At 46.7% G+C, this 19,560-nt stretch overlaps 4 protein-coding genes across 9 annotated transcripts in view; 2 read left to right on the forward strand and 2 right to left on the reverse strand.

Annotated features, from left to right (window-relative positions):
* The window catches only part of LOC114910953 (anti-apoptotic protein NR13-like), a gene marked incomplete at its 3' end in the record, with an annotated part of 4,042 nt that extends 2,034 nt beyond the window's left edge, over nucleotides 1-2,008 (reverse strand). Inside the window, exon 1 of the mRNA XM_029253562.1 lies at nucleotides 1,955-2,008. The remainder of the gene's footprint in view (nucleotides 1-1,954) is intronic.
* Nucleotides 2,009-5,610: 3,602 nt separating this feature from the next.
* LOC114910954 (synaptotagmin-1-like) lies at nucleotides 5,611-6,466 on the forward strand (the record flags this gene model as incomplete). Its single annotated transcript, XM_029253563.1, is given in 5 exon segments — nucleotides 5,611-5,788; nucleotides 5,835-5,948; nucleotides 5,991-6,115; nucleotides 6,117-6,160; nucleotides 6,229-6,466. Coding segments are annotated over 5 exon segments (699 nt in total), but the record flags the coding sequence as incomplete, so codon positions are not given.
* A 4,267-nt stretch (nucleotides 6,467-10,733) lies between these two features.
* Nucleotides 10,734-13,914, reverse strand: LOC114910971 (anti-apoptotic protein NR13-like). 6 transcript variants are annotated; one of them, XM_029253692.1, is made up of 3 exons: nucleotides 12,954-13,572; nucleotides 11,961-12,368; nucleotides 10,734-11,554 (listed from the first exon to the last, which is right to left on the reverse strand). In XM_029253692.1, exons 1-3 carry the CDS (start codon nucleotides 13,038-13,040, stop codon nucleotides 11,390-11,392), a joined length of 660 nt encoding a protein of 219 aa, XP_029109525.1. In that variant the 5' UTR covers nucleotides 13,041-13,572; the 3' UTR covers nucleotides 10,734-11,389. The 6 variants fall into 6 exon arrangements, with proteins under 6 accessions (XP_029109525.1, XP_029109522.1, XP_029109526.1 ...); XM_029253689.1 differs by lacking the exon at nucleotides 12,954-13,572 and adding an exon at nucleotides 13,677-13,914 and having other exon boundaries at nucleotides 11,127-11,554; XM_029253693.1 differs by lacking the exon at nucleotides 12,954-13,572 and adding an exon at nucleotides 13,579-13,664 and having other exon boundaries at nucleotides 11,127-11,554.
* Nucleotides 13,915-17,265: 3,351 nt separating this feature from the next.
* Nucleotides 17,266-18,121, forward strand: LOC114910955 (synaptotagmin-1-like; the record flags this gene model as incomplete). Its single annotated transcript, XM_029253564.1, is given in 5 exon segments — nucleotides 17,266-17,443; nucleotides 17,490-17,603; nucleotides 17,646-17,770; nucleotides 17,772-17,815; nucleotides 17,884-18,121. Coding segments are annotated over 5 exon segments (699 nt in total), but the record flags the coding sequence as incomplete, so codon positions are not given.
* Nucleotides 18,122-19,560: the final 1,439 nt, after the last annotated feature.

The following is a 19,560-nucleotide window of genomic DNA, read 5'->3' on the forward strand; positions in this document are numbered from 1 at the left end:
GAGGCCGTTGGCGCGCAGGCGGTGCCTCGACTTGGCGCGCAGCTTCTCCCTCCACCTCGTCATCAGTGACGTCTTCCAGGGAGCGACAAGAATGCGCGGGCTCCTTCGCCTCCCGCAGGACGGCTTCCGCGCGTTCCGCCTCTCGCTGCGCCGCCTCCAGGTTAGCCGGGGCAGAAGCCTAACATGCTGCTGCAGGCGTTCTGGGGCGAGCGCTCGGAGGAATGCCTGCAGCGCCAAGTCTTCTTGGATATCTGCGGGGTATTGCGGGTACGCCCGCCGCGCCAGGAGCTGGATATCCGCGGCCACGCTCCCAGGGCTTCGCCTTTGCTGCGTCGTCTCGCTGTGAGCTGTCCGCGATAATAGTCCGCGTTTCGTGTTGGCCGAAACGGCGTCTCAGGGCAGCCGTGAGCGCGGGCAGCTCGTGGTGTTGGTCCGCTCTCACGTCTAGCAGCACGGTCAGCGCTTTCCCTCCAAGGCTAGCCCCAGCTGTGCTGCTGTAGTTGCGCATCCCAGCCGTTGTGCCGCGCTGCTAGGCGAAGCTGTGCCTCGTATGTTTCCACGGCTCCGTCCCCGAATACCGCGGCAGGGGAGCGCTGTTCGCTGCGGTGTTTCCCCCGAGGCTGGCGTCCTGGGCGGTGGTTGGGGAATACCTCTTTCCTCCGCACACCGTCGTGAGGGAAGCCTCTCGCCGCGTGGTGGTGACCGGTCCCCACAGTTGCTCCAAGCGGCCAGCAGTTCCGAAGTCTTCTGCTGAATATCTTCGATCTCCCGAGAACATTCTCTTCCCCGGTCGGTTCTTGGGGTTGCTCGCTCAGCGTGCGCCGTCCCACTCCTGACACCAATGTAGCGTCCCTCCATGGAGCTACTGGAAACAGGCTCGACAGACGGGTAAAAGGAACGTGCTCTTTATTGAAACTGTACATGTCCCCAACAGCAGTCTTAACAAAGACGCTTCAGACAGTACAAGACACAGAACACCTCAAAATCCCCTGGGTCACTCCCAGCCCCCCTGCTGCACCCTATGGTTAAGGGGTTCCCCCGGGCTCCCCAGAATCCCACTCTCGAACACTGAACATAAATAGAACAACAACCAATCAGAGACCACACACAACTATGTACACACATAAACACTAATACCAACTATTTACATTTACTCCCCTCAGAGATGTTACAATATGCATTTCTTTTACCGCGCAGAAATACGGTTTAAACGGCACACTTGTACAAAAGTACCTGTTAATATATATATATAAACGCTTCGCTAGACAAGTACAGTATGAGTATTAATATTTACTAACCACACAAAACACAGGTGCCAGTCGGACTTGAAGTAAATGAAGCGGGAGTTCGATTTTACTGGACACAGACAGAACAACAGAACACATTTCACCACCTGATTATATTTGCTTCTCTTTGCAGCTCCAAATTTCAAACAAACACGAGGACCACGGGTGAACTCAGAAAACTGTTTTCGTTTTTTTGTAAAAATGTAGTTGAACTTGAAGAAGGTTCGAGAAACTTCAAACCAGTTAGTGTTTGAGAAGCCCTGCGCTGACGATGGATAACTACAGTATCTAACGCCGGTGTTTTAATACATCATAGATGTTAAATAAATATGATGGGGAAAAAAAGAACTTAGAGCACTAAATGTGTTCACGAGCAGGCAGGATTTCTGAACCCTCCAATGTTACAGTAAAACACTCGGTAAGAAGGCGAAAGGCGAATGACCGTTAGTTACGTTAAACGGTCCGCCGGCGCGCGCTCCGCTTCAGAGAAGCCTGACGGGACTCAGCGCGCGCCGGAGCCGCGAAAACTGAGAAACTCGCGGAAAATCCGTCATTTATTGGGCGACTTGCAGCAGAACGTTGTTTTTAACTAATTATTATAATACCATTGATTGGTCAGTTTAAAACAGACACCCACCAGAACAGAAATCAAATGGCGTCGAACTCACGATGCGCGGCGCCTCAGAGCTCACACCTGTAGCTCAGCCTTTCGCGACAGTGAATATATACACTCACCTCCCGGGCTCCTATTAAATACGAGTGCTGAACGTTCCAAGCGAGGACATGACGCAATAATTGTTACCGTGGTTACCACGGCCTTCGTTCTATTCGAACGAACGATTGTTAACGTTCTCTGAAAACTTATTTGCTCCTCCAAGTCAGTTAGTTCTCCTGTGGCCAACGGTGGCTGTGAAAATGATGACCATTCCAGAGAGTCTAGAAATACTGTATCTGAATCATATAATACACGAAAACGGGCTAAATAAAAATGTCACAATTTTATCAGACACAGGTTTTCATAACACAATAACAATTCGAGGTACAACACAGGAACTGTTATTTGTTGGTGATGTAGCATCTTCCTGCAAAAAATGAAAGAAATCACGTTATTTGTTCTACAGCATTAGAACCCCAATGAGTGTTCAATATTGATTTAATTCCTCACTAAAAAGTTCAGGTTCAAGGTTTATTGTCACAGGTACAAGTACCCTGTACAAGTACCATGAAATCCTTGTCCGAGTGCTTCTCCACAAACTATGAACAAAAAAATAATAGATAATACTGCACAAAACAACAACAATAAATAACAATAGACAGCCAGAGTACTTAAAACTGAGAATACTTGAAGTAACAATGTAATGAGCTGATGTGCTCGGAGGGAACAGTCCAACTCTAGTGAAGTTTGAACATTGGTGGGTGTTGTATACTCTTACAGCGGTGGGGTAAAAGCTGTTCCTGTACCTAGCTGTGCGGGTTCGAATAGACCCGAGCCGTTTTGCAGATGGTAGGGAAGAGAAGAGCGCCCGTGCTGGGTGACTATGATCTTTCATGATGCGCATCGCCTTTCTGAGGCAGCGCGTGGTGTAGGTGTCCTCGACTGCTGGTAGCTGTGTGCTAATGGTTTCCTGAGCTGTTTTGACCACCCTCTGCAAGGCTTTCTTCTCCTGTACGGAGCAGTTGCCACACCAGGATGTAATACACCCTGTGAAGACGGACTCCACAGCACACCTACAGAAAGTGGTGAGGACTGTAGTGGACATCCGGGCTTTCTTCAGACACATGAGGAAGTGGAGATGTTGATGGGCCTTTTTGATGGTTGATCCTGTGTGCTCAGTCCATGTGAGGTTGGCAGTGAGGGTGACCCCTAGGAATCTGAAGCTGTTGACCCTCTCTACAAAGGCCCCTCCTATGTAGATGGGTGCCTGAACCGTATCCTGTTTCCTGAAGTCAATCACCAGCTCCTTAGTTTTACTGACATTGCGAGACAGGTTGTTGTCCTGGCACCGCTCTGCCAGGAGCCTCACCTCCTCTCCGTAGGCCGTCTCATCGTTGTTGGTGATCAGACCCACAACGGTGGTATCGTCAGCAAACTTTATGACGGTGTTGGAGCTGTGCCTGGCCACACAGTCATGTGTGAACGAGGAATACAGCACCGGGCTCAGGACGCTTCCCTGTGGAGTGCCAGTGTTGAGGATAAGTGGGGAGGAGGTATTACTGCCAATCCGCACACGCTGGGGTCTGTTGGTGAGGAGCGTTATCAATTGACAAATATTGTCATGGTATCTGTCTCAGAACTGTAGCATTTTGAAAAAAAAAAATATCCCTTTACAGAATTTAATCAACTTTCGTTATTTGTCTTCAAATGGGAGACTGTGGGAAATGGAGGGAAAACACAGAAAAAATACATACACATTGGCTCCTTATTACGTTCGCATGAGTTACACATTAGGGGGTGCAGTGGCCCGGCGGTGGCGCGGTCGGTTGGACCAGGTCCTGCTTTCCGGTGGGTCTGGGGTTTGAGTCCCGCTGGGGGTGCCTTGCGGTGAACTGGCGTCCCGTCCTGGGTGTGTCCCCTCCCCCTCCGGCCTTACGCCCTGTGTTGCCAGGTTAGGCTCTGGCTCCCCGTGACCCCGGATGGGACAAGCGGTTCAGAAAGTGTGTGTGTGTGTGTGTGTGTGTGTGTAATGGGAATTGTGGGGGAAAAATATAAAACAGTTGTTCAACTGCTCTGGGGGCTGACAGGGGTAATAAGGGGGTGAGTGCCTGTTGGGGAGTGTGTAAAGTTGGCTTGTTAATCCTTAAGGAAAAGGACCCCCCAGGAAATCCTACTGGAGCATAGGTGGCGTTCACTCCACAGAATGTTCTTTTTGGGCGTATTGTTTTGAGAAAGTCAGTGCATTTTCTATCATGCAAGGTAGGGTGCTTGGAGTGGACACCACATGGATGGACCAACATTTGAGCTATGTGTTAGCTGGTAGTGTAGTGGTGTTAGAGTTGCTCCCTTTAGATCTAAAGATTACAGGTTTAATCCCCACCTCTGGCTGTACTACCTTTGAGTAAGGTACTTACCTTAAATTGGGCCAGTAAAATTACCCAGCTGCCCAAATGGGTAAATAATTGTAAGTACCTTAACATCATAAGTCACTTTGGAGAAAAGCATCAGCCAAACGTATATGTCTATGCTTCAGTGGAGGGTTTGTCCTGCATTGTTCTTTTAGATGAACTGCTCCCATTTTGTATAACTGATAAACATTTGATAATCGGGGGGATTTTAACATACAGGTCGAAGGGAAGGGGAATGTAAGGACTAAACATCTTAAAACTTTTACTGGTAGATTTTGACGTTGATGGGCCTTTTTGGTGGTTGATGCTGTGTGCTCAGTCCATGTGAGTTTGGCAGTGAGGGTGAAGACCCCTAGGGACCTCTATGACGGTTTTAAAGTATGCAACCCCAGTCATCTGAGCATTGTCTGGCACAATAGCTAAGGGGCATGCAGCCACCTTGACAATATTAAGGATTATAGGGACTTGTTTTACATAGCTGGATCTCAGACCATCATATTAATCAGTTCTGGATTGGTGGGAGACTATAAGGTTAAAGTATTACTAAACAATATTGTGTCTGGCGTAAAGCTTAGTCACTTAGGGCAATCTGGAAAACTGACAAAAAACTTCAGAAGCTCTATATCAGGAAGGATAACTTGATAACTAAGCTGAGCCTGCTGGGTCTGACCACCTCCCTCTGCAACTGGATCCTGGACTTTTTTGGCTGGGAGACCCCAGTCCGTCATGATCGGAAACTCCACCTCCAGCACAACCACGCTGAACACCGGTGCTCCCCAGGACTGTGTGCTCAGTCCACTGCTGTTTACCCTACTGACTCATGACTGTGTTGCAAAGTACAGTTCAAATCATATCAAGTTTGCTGATGACACTACAGCTGTGGGTCTCATCAGCAACAATGATGAGTCGGCGTACAGAGAGGAGGTGAACCAGCTCACAGAATGGTGTAAAGACAACAATCTATCTCTTAATGTTGATAAGACTAAAGAGATGATTGTTGACTTCAGGAGGACCCAAGTAGACCACTCGCCACTGCACGTCAACGGAACAACTGTGGAGAGAGTCAAAAACTCCAAGTTTCTTGGTGTGCACATGGCGGAGGACCTCTCCTGGACTCTCAACACCACCTGCCTAGCCAAGAAGGCCCAGCAGCATCTTCACTTCTTACGGAGGCTGAAGAGAGCCAGACTCTTGGGTCTTATGCGTGTCATCGCTGAGCAGAGATGCGGGATGATGCAGCTCCCTTGGCTGACATGTCCAACATGTCATCCTTCCCCCTACTTGCCAGATCCCTTACTCCGAGTTGGGGGGCCAAACCCTGGTGATGCAGGCGTATGACTTTGACCACTTTTCCAAGCATGACGTGATTGGCAAGGTTAAGATCCCTATGAACATGGTGGACCCGGGCAAACCGCTGCACGAGTGGAGAGGAAGGGGAGGTAGGCCTCTTCAACATTGTCCTCTTCTGTTGCTCGGCCTAGGAAGAGAAGCTGGATGACATCTGCATCTCCCTCCGTCACATGCCCATGGCAGGCAAGCTCACCGTCAACGTGATGGAAGCCAAGAACCTTAAAAATACAGATTTCAGCGACCTCTCAGGTGACCTACCCTGCTATGTCTTTGTCCCGCAGGGGTCCAGAGACCGTGCCACTAACATCCCCCTATCGCCAAATGTCCCCGTATCCAGACTGTGGTTCTGGCAGCACAACAGGAGGCGGCTGAAGAAGGAGACGTCGACAGTGAAGAACAGACTCAACCTGTAATTGAAACGAGAGCTTCAGCTTCAAAGTTTCTTTCAAACAGATTGGGCGAGGTGGAGAGTGCACCGCCGGGGCCCCCGTGAGGTGCTACCGCTCATGCTGCTCTAACGCGTCATTTCCGTGCAGGTCCTAATAACCGTGTATAACTGCGACCAGCTGGGCAACGACGACGCCACCGGCAAGACCTTCATCGGCTACGGCACGATGGTCAGACATGCTGGCCAACCCCTGGCAGCTTGCGCCCCGTGGCTCAGTGGCGCACACACTGTAGTTCAAGGAGGAGTTGGATGTAGTGCTGAAGGAACCTCGCTGCTAGAAGGATCCCTGAGGGGTCACCCCCCGTTCACGTGCTCGTAACTAACTAGGCTAACCGTTAGGGAGTAGACATGGCGCGCTTGTCCTGCTTCTGCTGGTCTGTGTCTGTGGGGGGGAGGGAACACGTGTGCAGAGGCCTGGGAGAACGGCTTTGGCGTGAACGGCCCAGCAGGTTGCGGTAAACTCTTCGGAGCGGCGCGAGCAGACGGCAGATGAGATGCGTGCAGGAGCAGCACAACGACAACACTCAGTTTCCAAAGTTACGCGTTCGAGACCATGCCTGACGCTCTGATGTTCGGGTTTACCGCATCTTAACTGCAATAAATGGGATTGAACGTGAAGGTGGTGGGAAGGTGACAGTGTGTGTGTTGAGCACCCTGCCAGACACATGGCTCAGGGTTCCACCAGTGCAGTAAACCCCAGTGCACTGGTGGAACCCTGTGGAAAACTGACAGTCTACACATGGCATTTTGTTTATTTTTAACTGCATTTTTTCACCCGCTCTCCAACATGGAGTGAAAATGATGTGTGCTCAGACAGAACTGAGACTGCACAGGAGTGTGGTCATCTAGCATCAGAGAGGATTTTCTGTACAGAACACATTTTTGGTTTTGCTCTTTAAAATGTACGCTCGTTTTCAAATTACTGTGGCTCAAAGATAATAAAAATGTCATGAAAATTTCTTTCAGTGTAAAAAGACAGCAAACTGGACTATGCAAATTGGTAGCGGAGTGCTTAGTACTGTTTTCTTTGGACCAAAGGGTTGCAGGTTTCATTCCCACATCCAGCTGTAGTACCCTTGAGCAAAGTACTTTACATTAAATTGCTGCACTAATAAGTTGCCTGGCTGTATAAACAGGTAAACAATAAAAGTGCCTTAACATTCTAAGTTGCCTGAGACAAAAGCATCAATTAAATGAATAAATGTTTAAAAAAAAAAAACTAAACATCTGACTTATGGTGTCATTAAGGAGCAGTACTTTCTATAGCTGGGTGGCTCAGCAGGTGTGTGTTGGTTCAACTAAACCACACAGTGTACGATATAAAGAACAACCTTTCAGATGTTGTCAAGATGCAGAGATTCCTCCACTGAAATATTTCTGTACCTTGAAAACATTTGAAAGGTTTAGAGTTTGCTGGGTGGTTTCATCAGGTTAGTATTTGTTCTTTTAAACCCTATGGCACAAGTTCAATTCTTCCATTAATGACCAGTTTTTTTAACTGTTGGAACATCCCTGTACCTTAACCACATGTGAAAGTTTTAATCTTTAATTTAATGTGTAGCTCATCATGTTAATACTTTTTCTTTTAAACCCTACAGCGTAAGTTCAGTTCCTCTACTGAAGACTGCTCTTTTTTTTTTTTTTAAACCGTTGGAGCATCTCTGTACCTTAACCACGTGTGAAAGTTTTAATCTCTAGTGTAGTAGGTCGCTCATTAGGTTAGTACTTGGTTTTTTAAAAAGCCCAACAGCTCAAGTTCAAGTCTTCATTTGAAGACCAGTCTTTTTTTTTTAATCCATTGGAATATCTCTGTACCTTAACCACATGTGGAAGGTTTTGTTTCTCCAGGATAGTATGTGGCTCAGTAGGTTAGTACTTAGTCATTGCCTACCAGCTTCAGCTCAATTAAAGACCAGTGCCTTCTTTCTTTTTCTTTTTTTAAAAAAAAAAAAAAAAAAAAAAACTTGGAGTATCTCCATACCTTAACCACCTGTAAAATTCTAGTCCCTGAGATTAGCATATGGCTCATCAGGTTAGTGCTCCTTCCTTTAAACTCTCAAGTTCAATTCCTCTATTGTAGACCACTTTTTTTTTTTTAAAACTATTCGAGTATCTCTGTACCTTAACCACATGTGAAAGGTTGGATGTCCAGTGTAGTATGTGACTTGTCTGATTAGTACTTGTTTAAACCCAACAGCCCAAGTTCAACTCATTGATTAAAGACCAGTCTTTCTTTTTTCTTAACCATTGAAACATCTCTGTATCTTAACCACATGTAAAAACTCTCAATCCTTCCCTTAATATATAGCTCCTGATGTTAGTACTTGTTCTGTTAAACCCTATAACTCAAGTTCAATTCTTTCATTCATGACCCTTTTTTTTAAAACCATTGGAGTATCTCTGTACCTTAACCACACATGAAAGGTCTGACACAAAACTTAACAGGTAGCTCATCAGGTTATTGTTTGCTTTGTTAAATTATACAGTGTAAATTCAATTCCTGTGTCAAAAGGAAGGCTGGTTTTAAAGCTCATCTGAACACTTTGAGAAGTACTTAGAGGAATGGTGGCATAGAGCAGCTTGTTGGGTGGTCAAGCTGCTGATAGTAACATTAGTGGTTTAAACCCACTTGAGAACCCTAAAGAACAAAGGTGCTAGGAAGCACTTTCTGAGTAAGAGATGGGGCCACTAACCTTGGTGCTGAAAGTCCAAGCATTGCAAGAAATACACAGAGCAGTTGGTTGGGGTGGCCAACAGTTGGGCTAAAGGTCCAAATGCAATGGGAGGAAACCCTGAGGAGGTAGGAAGGGGGCTACCCCTGGTATTGAAGGACTAGGGAAAGCAAGAGAGACCCCCTGAAGGGTGGGTGAGGGAGCCACCCCTGGTGCTAAAGAGCTGAAGGAGACAAGAGAGACCTCCTTGAGGGGGTAATGAGGTAGCCATGTGTGGTACCAAACATCTGAAGGTGTCAAAAGCCATGCAGAGCAGGCAATGAGGCTGATAAACACATTCCCCCTGAACCATGAAGAAAAGTAGAGGAGAGGCAATCCCTCCCCTGACCTCCAGAGAAAGAAGGTCGCTGCTGGTGTTGTTGTAGGACTACAGTTAGTGACTCCCCCCCCCCCTTTGTCTTTTAAAAAAAAGAAAAGCAGCAGTTCTTTCTACCCCCTACCCCTTCACACACACACTTTCTACAGACCTGGTGATTTACATACTAACCACCACAGGAGGTACACCCTCACCCAGCTCACCATACCCTTTGCAGGGCTTGAATCAATAACCATCACATTAGCCACCCAATCCTCAGCCTGCTGAGCTACACAACCACTCCACAAACCCCTACTTGGATGTTTGAGATATAGTTAAAGTGCAAAATGGCCATTTAGCCAACCAGAATACCACCTCTCTCACAAAGTAAATCCACAACCTCGAGCATAGTAACTACCCCCACCAACCAGCTGTGCCACACAACCTACCCTCCAAAACCCCTTCTACACATAGCTAAGCTTGGGGAAGGGAACTTGGTCACAGACCAAAAAGCAACTCCCCTCCAACGGGATCACACCCACAATCTGTTGGGGAGACACATAGCTCTCAGAATGCTGTCCCAGGCACCTGCACAGGTTGGTTCCCCTCCTGCTCTGGGATGGACACAGGGGCTGTCAGGAGTTTGCTTGAAAAGGAACAGCTTGTCTGAGGACCAGACCACCAACCCCAAGGTCATGGGTCTAACTTCACAAGCCAACAGAGCTCACAGGGGGGAATCAGAGGAGCATTCTGCATGGGACATCCTGTGTCCTTTGACACACAGGTGCTGTGGCCCGATTCTGGTTCCTCCCCACTGGGACACACTGGCTACTCTGAAATCTTGCAGTAGAGCAGTGGGGACACAGCACTGGCTTGTTGACCACATGAACCCAGCTAAACACACCAGATCATTTTATTTCCCAGCGCTGTACACTGACAGTGAGGGTTGGGGAGGGGGGGTATCTTCTGTAAGGACACTGGATGCGTCCACCACCCAGCCATCCATACCACAGTGCTTATTCCAGAGACCTCCCACTTTGCCTTTGACCTTTCTTGCTCAAGGAAGAAAAGAGAGAAAAGTGAATACCTGTGCGCAGGTGCTCCCCAATGACACACAACTCAAGAAGGTGCTATAAGACCAAAAGCCCCAGAGAAAGGAAGTTCTTACAATTCTGGGCGTGAGGAATTCGGTTGAGCAGAACCATGATCTGAAAAAAACAAACAAGGCACTTTATTATACCACCATTATTACTCCATCACACTGCAGCAGACTGCGATGGACCGCAGCTAGAGCGAGCGAGCCATTTATACTGCAAATTTAAGGTAAATACCTCGCTCAAGGGTACCACACAGTACAGTGCTTTTCTTGGAGCTTGAACCTATAAACTTTAGGTTATCTGAGCCTGTCCTTAACCACTTCTTAGGTATTTTACTGCAGAAATACGGTGAAGTGCTACAAAACTACCTGTTTCGTGAATGCTGTGCTAGACAGCTATAGCTGCTTCATGAGTTCAGTGAAGTGAACTAACCAGCAACATTTTTGATTTTACTGCAGGGCACAGAACAGGTTGGAACACATTTACACATTATTTCAGCATTTGATAGCATCTGCAGCTCTTTTTCCACTTCACATTGGAACATGGAAAACCATCCTCTTCACGCCACAGCAATTGGAGATCAGCAGCAAGTCCTTGAAATATGTAAGAAACTTGAACAATTCAATGAATAGCAGCACTACTTCTAAGGTGATCACATGAACACCAATCACATATGGCTTCAGAGATGGCACTGTACTCACTTTTACACTGTTCTTTCGGCACCCCTAGAAGTCTCTTTTTGACAATGTAATGATTGATGTCCTCAACTATGTCTTTCCCACTAAAGAACAAGACGATATTCCATATAATGCTAAAACACAACAGCACAGCGGTAGTAACAGTTGTCCTCAAAAGATGAGCACACAAGTCTCTTAATGGGCTAATTTTTTAATTAAATCAAAAAGAATAACAAGTGAAGAAATATATACATCTGCAGGGAAAATACAGGAAAGCTGCTTGACTAATGCCAGCTGATTTTGACCATAGTAGTTAAAGCTGGAACTAGAACGTCATAAAAAATTCCAAAACTGGTCAGAAATCAAGAATTAAAAAAAAAAAAAACAAACAATTATGACAACGAATACATTTGACTTTTGCTAGGATCAGAACATGATCCTTCAGGCAAAAAACAGCCGAAGCAAGGACCCCAGAGGAAGTCTTCCAGGGCGAAGAAGGGCGGCTATCCCTGCAATGCTCGCAACGGAGACTGCAAAGAAAGCGTTCCTCAGGAACAACCCCAAGTCCGCACCTCTCCCCATGTGGAAAAAGGATAGGAAGCCGACCTACACAAGAGACAAACAAAATGCCAAGTAAGTATGGTTATTCCTGAACAAAATCAATTGATTCCAAGTCAGAAATACTTGCTGTACACATTGGAAACTACGGTCGGTGTAGGAATGTTTGTGGGTTTAGAACAATAAAGCATCATAATGCATGTCAGACGTGCGCTGAGAGACTCTTGCCACATTGTGAAAATTGTTACACATCCGCACTGCTTTCTTAATTTCGACCTACATACAGCAACCACAAGAAAGGTTTGTTAAAGAAGTTTTGTGATCGTTTACCACAAGCAGAACCACTGCCGATTTCCATTCACTTTTAGCTGCTTCATGGAAGTAAAGACTAGTGTATACACAGGCAGTCTGCGTAGAACAATTACGGACACGTTTACACACAAGTTCTACCTACCCAGCCACCGTTGTGCAGAAGCCATTCTCCGTGCTCCTCGCTGAGGTAGCGAGCGATCGTCTCCGCTAACCTTCTGTTGCTGACGTCCACTCCCCGGGATGAGAGCTCGCTCGCTAGCATTCCTGCGAATGCAAAAAGCGCTACGACTCTTCCCCAGTTCAACTGTCCGTCATGCGCCAGCGCTGCCATGGTCTGCTTCAGACTGGTCAGGAAGTCGGGTTCAGAGTTGTCCAAGAAGTTCTGCACTAAGGTTTGAAATGTTGACCGATGTTGCCTCTCCGTTTGCTTCGCCAGTTGTCTCATGGCTTTGGCTGACTCGCTTGGAGGGTCTTGCCGGATCCCAGTGCAGAAACCCACATAATCCTTTGCCACCAGCAAGGTCTCCCTCTCCAATGGGCTGGACATTTTCTACAAAAACACAAAAAAGCACAACGCACAGTGGCTTTAATGCTGGCTACGCTTCCTCGGCACAATACTTAACGCCAGCTACTGGAAACACTTCAGTTACGCGCTTAAAATTACTACAAGATCACCTTGTGTGCTGTATACCATGTTAACACAGCAACGGCCCCTTGCACTCTGATATAATCATCAGTAGCAAAACCTGCGATTAATACTTTGTTTTTATTCAACGCACTTAAAGGATTCAACTCCTTTACCGCAAATTAACAGGGTAAAATACCCCCCCCCCCCTCCCCCCAAGGCACCACACAGTAGGGTGCATTTCTTGGAACTTGAACCTACAAACTTCAGGTTTCTTGAGCCTGTCCTTAACCACTTATACTACCTTCTTGTATTACACTTAATCATTAAAACCAACACATTTTGGTTCTACTATATAATAAAGGCAACTTACCACTTTTTATATGCATTTCTTTTACCGCGCAGAAATACGGTTTAAACGGCACACTTGTACAAAAGTACCTGTTAATATATACATATATATAAACGCTTCGCTAGACAAGTACAGTATGAGTATTAATATTTACTAACCACACAAAACACAGGTGCCAGTAGGACTTGAAGTAAATGAAGCGGGAGTTCGATTTTACTGGACACAGACAGAACAACAGAACACATTTCACCACCTGATTATATTTGCTTCTCTTTGCAGCTCCAAATTTCAAACAAACACGAGGACCACGGGTGAACTCAGAAAACTGTTTTCGTTTTTTTGTAAAAATGTAGTTGAACTTGAAGAAGGTTCGAGAAACTTCAAACCAGTTAGTGTTTGAGAAGCCCTGCGCTGACGATGGATAACTACAGTATCTAACGCCGGTGTTTTAATACATCATAGATGTTAAATAAATATGATGGGGAAAAAAAGAACTTAGAGCACTAAATGTGTTCACGAGCAGGCAGGATTTCTGAACCCTCCAATGTTACAGTAAAACACTCGGTAAGAAGGCGAAAGGCGAATGACCGTTAGTTACGTTAAACGGTCCGCCGGCGCGCGCTCCGCTTCAGAGAAGCCTGACGGGACTCAGCGCGCGCCGGAGCCGCGAAAACTGAGAAACTCGCGGAAAATCCGTCATTTATTGGGCGACTTGCAGCAGAACGTTGTTTTTAACTAATTATTATAATACCATTGATTGGTCAGTTTAAAACAGACACCCACCAGAACAGAAATCAAATGGCGTCGAACTCACGATGCGCGGCGCCTCAGAGCTCACACCTGTAGCTCAGCCTTTCGCGACAGTGAATATATACACTCACCTCCCGGGCTCCTATTAAATACGAGTGCTGAACGTTCCAAGCGAGGACATGACGCAATAATTGTTACCGTGGTTACCACGGCCTTCGTTCTATTCGAACGAACGATTGTTAACGTTCTCTGAAAACTTATTTGCTCCTCCAAGTCAGTTAGTTCTCCTGTGGCCAACGGTGGCTGTGAAAATGATGACCATTCCAGAGAGTCTAGAAATACTGTATCTGAATCATATAATACACGAAAACGGGCTAAATAAAAATGTCACAATTTTATCAGACACAGGTTTTCATAACACAATAACAATTCGAGGTACAACACAGGAACTGTTATTTGTTGGTGATGTAGCATCTTCCTGCAAAAAATGAAAGAAATCACGTTATTTGTTCTACAGCATTAGAACCCCAATGAGTGTTCAATATTGATTTAATTCCTCACTAAAAAGTTCAGGTTCAAGGTTTATTGTCACAGGTACAAGTACCCTGTACAAGTACCATGAAATCCTTGTCCGAGTGCTTCTCCACAAACTATGAACAAAAAAATAATAGATAATACTGCACAAAACAACAACAATAAATAACAATAGACAGCCAGAGTACTTAAAACTGAGAATACTTGAAGTAACAATGTAATGAGCTGATGTGCTCGGAGGGAACAGTCCAACTCTAGTGAAGTTTGAACATTGGTGGGTGTTGTATACTCTTACAGCGGTGGGGTAAAAGCTGTTCCTGTACCTAGCTGTGCGGGTTCGAATAGACCCGAGCCGTTTTGCAGATGGTAGGGAAGAGAAGAGCGCCCGTGCTGGGTGACTATGATCTTTCATGATGCGCATCGCCTTTCTGAGGCAGCGCGTGGTGTAGGTGTCCTCGACTGCTGGTAGCTGTGTGCTAATGGTTTCCTGAGCTGTTTTGACCACCCTCTGCAAGGCTTTCTTCTCCTGTACGGAGCAGTTGCCACACCAGGATGTAATACACCCTGTGAAGACGGACTCCACAGCACACCTACAGAAAGTGGTGAGGACTGTAGTGGACATCCGGGCTTTCTTCAGACACATGAGGAAGTGGAGATGTTGATGGGCCTTTTTGATGGTTGATCCTGTGTGCTCAGTCCATGTGAGGTTGGCAGTGAGGGTGACCCCTAGGAATCTGAAGCTGTTGACCCTCTCTACAAAGGCCCCTCCTATGTAGATGGGTGCCTGAACCGTATCCTGTTTCCTGAAGTCAATCACCAGCTCCTTAGTTTTACTGACATTGCGAGACAGGTTGTTGTCCTGGCACCGCTCTGCCAGGAGCCTCACCTCCTCTCCGTAGGCCGTCTCATCGTTGTTGGTGATCAGACCCACAACGGTGGTATCGTCAGCAAACTTTATGACGGTGTTGGAGCTGTGCCTGGCCACACAGTCATGTGTGAACGAGGAATACAGCACCGGGCTCAGGACGCTTCCCTGTGGAGTGCCAGTGTTGAGGATAAGTGGGGAGGAGGTATTACTGCCAATCCGCACACGCTGGGGTCTGTTGGTGAGGAGCGTTATCAATTGACAAATATTGTCATGGTATCTGTCTCAGAACTGTAGCATTTTGAAAAAAAAAAATATCCCTTTACAGAATTTAATCAACTTTCGTTATTTGTCTTCAAATGGGAGACTGTGGGAAATGGAGGGAAAACACAGAAAAAATACATACACATTGGCTCCTTATTACGTTCGCATGAGTTACACATTAGGGGGTGCAGTGGCCCGGCGGTGGCGCGGTCGGTTGGACCAGGTCCTGCTTTCCGGTGGGTCTGGGGTTTGAGTCCCGCTGGGGGTGCCTTGCGGTGAACTGGCGTCCCGTCCTGGGTGTGTCCCCTCCCCCTCCGGCCTTACGCCCTGTGTTGCCAGGTTAGGCTCTGGCTCCCCGTGACCCCGGATGGGACAAGCGGTTCAGAAAGTGTGTGTGTGTGTGTGTGTGTGTGTGTAATGGGAATTGTGGGGGAAAAATATAAAACAGTTGTTCAACTGCTCTGGGGGCTGACAGGGGTAATAAGGGGGTGAGTGCCTGTTGGGGAGTGTGTAAAGTTGGCTTGTTAATCCTTAAGGAAAAGGACCCCCCAGGAAATCCTACTGGAGCATAGGTGGCGTTCACTCCACAGAATGTTCTTTTTGGGCGTATTGTTTTGAGAAAGTCAGTGCATTTTCTATCATGCAAGGTAGGGTGCTTGGAGTGGACACCACATGGATGGACCAACATTTGAGCTATGTGTTAGCTGGTAGTGTAGTGGTGTTAGAGTTGCTCCCTTTAGATCTAAAGATTACAGGTTTAATCCCCACCTCTGGCTGTACTACCTTTGAGTAAGGTACTTACCTTAAATTGGGCCAGTAAAATTACCCAGCTGCCCAAATGGGTAAATAATTGTAAGTACCTTAACATCATAAGTCACTTTGGAGAAAAGCATCAGCCAAACGTATATGTCTATGCTTCAGTGGAGGGTTTGTCCTGCATTGTTCTTTTAGATGAACTGCTCCCATTTTGTATAACTGATAAACATTTGATAATCGGGGGGATTTTAACATACAGGTCGAAGGGAAGGGGAATGTAAGGACTAAACATCTTAAAACTTTTACTGGTAGATTTTGACGTTGATGGGCCTTTTTGGTGGTTGATGCTGTGTGCTCAGTCCATGTGAGTTTGGCAGTGAGGGTGAAGACCCCTAGGGACCTCTATGACGGTTTTAAAGTATGCAACCCCAGTCATCTGAGCATTGTCTGGCACAATAGCTAAGGGGCATGCAGCCACCTTGACAATATTAAGGATTATAGGGACTTGTTTTACATAGCTGGATCTCAGACCATCATATTAATCAGTTCTGGATTGGTGGGAGACTATAAGGTTAAAGTATTACTAAACAATATTGTGTCTGGCGTAAAGCTTAGTCACTTAGGGCAATCTGGAAAACTGACAAAAAACTTCAGAAGCTCTATATCAGGAAGGATAACTTGATAACTAAGCTGAGCCTGCTGGGTCTGACCACCTCCCTCTGCAACTGGATCCTGGACTTTTTTGGCTGGGAGACCCCAGTCCGTCATGATCGGAAACTCCACCTCCAGCACAACCACGCTGAACACCGGTGCTCCCCAGGACTGTGTGCTCAGTCCACTGCTGTTTACCCTACTGACTCATGACTGTGTTGCAAAGTACAGTTCAAATCATATCAAGTTTGCTGATGACACTACAGCTGTGGGTCTCATCAGCAACAATGATGAGTCGGCGTACAGAGAGGAGGTGAACCAGCTCACAGAATGGTGTAAAGACAACAATCTATCTCTTAATGTTGATAAGACTAAAGAGATGATTGTTGACTTCAGGAGGACCCAAGTAGACCACTCGCCACTGCACGTCAACGGAACAACTGTGGAGAGAGTCAAAAACTCCAAGTTTCTTGGTGTGCACATGGCGGAGGACCTCTCCTGGACTCTCAACACCACCTGCCTAGCCAAGAAGGCCCAGCAGCATCTTCACTTCTTACGGAGGCTGAAGAGAGCCAGACTCTTGGGTCTTATGCGTGTCATCGCTGAGCAGAGATGCGGGATGATGCAGCTCCCTTGGCTGACATGTCCAACATGTCATCCTTCCCCCTACTTGCCAGATCCCTTACTCCGAGTTGGGGGGCCAAACCCTGGTGATGCAGGCGTATGACTTTGACCACTTTTCCAAGCATGACGTGATTGGCAAGGTTAAGATCCCTATGAACATGGTGGACCCGGGCAAACCGCTGCACGAGTGGAGAGGAAGGGGAGGTAGGCCTCTTCAACATTGTCCTCTTCTGTTGCTCGGCCTAGGAAGAGAAGCTGGATGACATCTGCATCTCCCTCCGTCACATGCCCATGGCAGGCAAGCTCACCGTCAACGTGATGGAAGCCAAGAACCTTAAAAATACAGATTTCAGCGACCTCTCAGGTGACCTACCCTGCTATGTCTTTGTCCCGCAGGGGTCCAGAGACCGTGCCACTAACATCCCCCTATCGCCAAATGTCCCCGTATCCAGACTGTGGTTCTGGCAGCACAACAGGAGGCGGCTGAAGAAGGAGACGTCGACAGTGAAGAACAGACTCAACCTGTAATTGAAACGAGAGCTTCAGCTTCAAAGTTTCTTTCAAACAGATTGGGCGAGGTGGAGAGTGCACCGCCGGGGCCCCCGTGAGGTGCTACCGCTCATGCTGCTCTAACGCGTCATTTCCGTGCAGGTCCTAATAACCGTGTATAACTGCGACCAGCTGGGCAACGACGACGCCACCGGCAAGACCTTCATCGGCTACGGCACGATGGTCAGACATGCTGGCCAACCCCTGGCAGCTTGCGCCCCGTGGCTCAGTGGCGCACACACTGTAGTTCAAGGAGGAGTTGGATGTAGTGCTGAAGGAACCTCGCTGCTAGAAGGATCCCTGAGGGGTCACCCCCCGTTCACGTGCTCGTAACTAACTAGGCTAACCGTTAGGGAGTAGACATGGCGCGCTTGTCCTGCTTCTGCTGGTCTGTGTCTGTGGGGGGGAGGGAACACGTGTGCAGAGGCCTGGGAGAACGGCTTTGGCGTGAACGGCCCAGCAGGTTGCGGTAAACTCTTCGGAGCGGCGCGAGCAGACGGCAGATGAGATGCGTGCAGGAGCAGCACAACGACAACACTCAGTTTCCAAAGTTACGCGTTCGAGACCATGCCTGACGCTCTGATGTTCGGGTTTACCGCATCTTAACTGCAATAAATGGGATTGAACGTGAAGGTGGTGGGAAGGTGACAGTGTGTGTGTTGAGCACCCTGCCAGACACATGGCTCAGGGTTCCACCAGTGCAGTAAACCCCAGTGCACTGGTGGAACCCTGTGGAAAACTGACAGTCTACACATGGCATTTTGTTTATTTTTAACTGCATTTTTTCACCCGCTCTCCAACATGGAGTGAAAATGATGTGTGCTCAGACAGAACTGAGACTGCACAGGAGTGTGGTCATCTAGCATCAGAGAGGATTTTCTGTACAGAACACATTTTTGGTTTTGCTCTTTAAAATGTACGCTCGTTTTCAAATTACTGTGGCTCAAAGATAATAAAAATGTCATGAAAATTTCTTTCAGTGTAAAAAGACAGCAAACTGGACTATGCAAATTGGTAGCGGAGTGCTTAGTACTGTTTTCTTTGGACCAAAGGGTTGCAGGTTTCATTCCCACATCCAGCTGTAGTACCCTTGAGCAAAGTACTTTACATTAAATTGCTGCACTAATAAGTTGCCTGGCTGTATAAACAGGTAAACAATAAAAGTGCCTTAACATTCTAAGTTGCCTGAGACAAAAGCATCAATTAAATGAATAAATGTTTAAAAAAAAAAAACTAAACATCTGACTTATGGTGTCATTAAGGAGCAGTACTTTCTATAGCTGGGTGGCTCAGCAGGTGTGTGTTGGTTCAACTAAACCACACAGTGTACGATATAAAGAACAACCTTTCAGATGTTGTCAAGATGCAGAGATTCCTCCACTGAAATATTTCTGTACCTTGAAAACATTTGAAAGGTTTAGAGTTTGCTGGGTGGTTTCATCAGGTTAGTATTTGTTCTTTTAAACCCTATGGCACAAGTTCAATTCTTCCATTAATGACCAGTTTTTTTAACTGTTGGAACATCCCTGTACCTTAACCACATGTGAAAGTTTTAATCTTTAATTTAATGTGTAGCTCATCATGTTAATACTTTTTCTTTTAAACCCTACAGCGTAAGTTCAGTTCCTCTACTGAAGACTGCTCTTTTTTTTTTTTTTAAACCGTTGGAGCATCTCTGTACCTTAACCACGTGTGAAAGTTTTAATCTCTAGTGTAGTAGGTCGCTCATTAGGTTAGTACTTGGTTTTTTAAAAAGCCCAACAGCCCAAGTT

The sequence above is a fragment of the Scleropages formosus genome, chromosome 7, assembly GCF_900964775.1.
Source record: "Scleropages formosus chromosome 7, fSclFor1.1, whole genome shotgun sequence".
NCBI classification, from domain to species: Eukaryota; Metazoa; Chordata; class Actinopteri; order Osteoglossiformes; family Osteoglossidae; genus Scleropages; species Scleropages formosus.

What these genes read in the sequence shown, in the direction of transcription:
- LOC114910971 (XM_029253692.1), bottom strand. Translation starts at nt 13,040, where the DNA reads ATGTGTTCTGTTGTTCTGTCTGTGTCCAGTAAAATCGAACTCCCGCTT. An exon ending in TGGCACCTGTGTTTTGTGTG is followed by an intron (nt 12,369 to 12,953) that starts GTTAGTAAATAT and finishes GTGTTTTTGTAG; the next exon opens with AAAATGTCCAGCCCATTGGA. An exon ending in TTCTGCACAACGGTGGCTGG is followed by an intron (nt 11,555 to 11,960) that starts GTAGGTAGAACT and finishes TCTCTTGTGTAG; the next exon opens with GTCGGCTTCCTATCCTTTTT.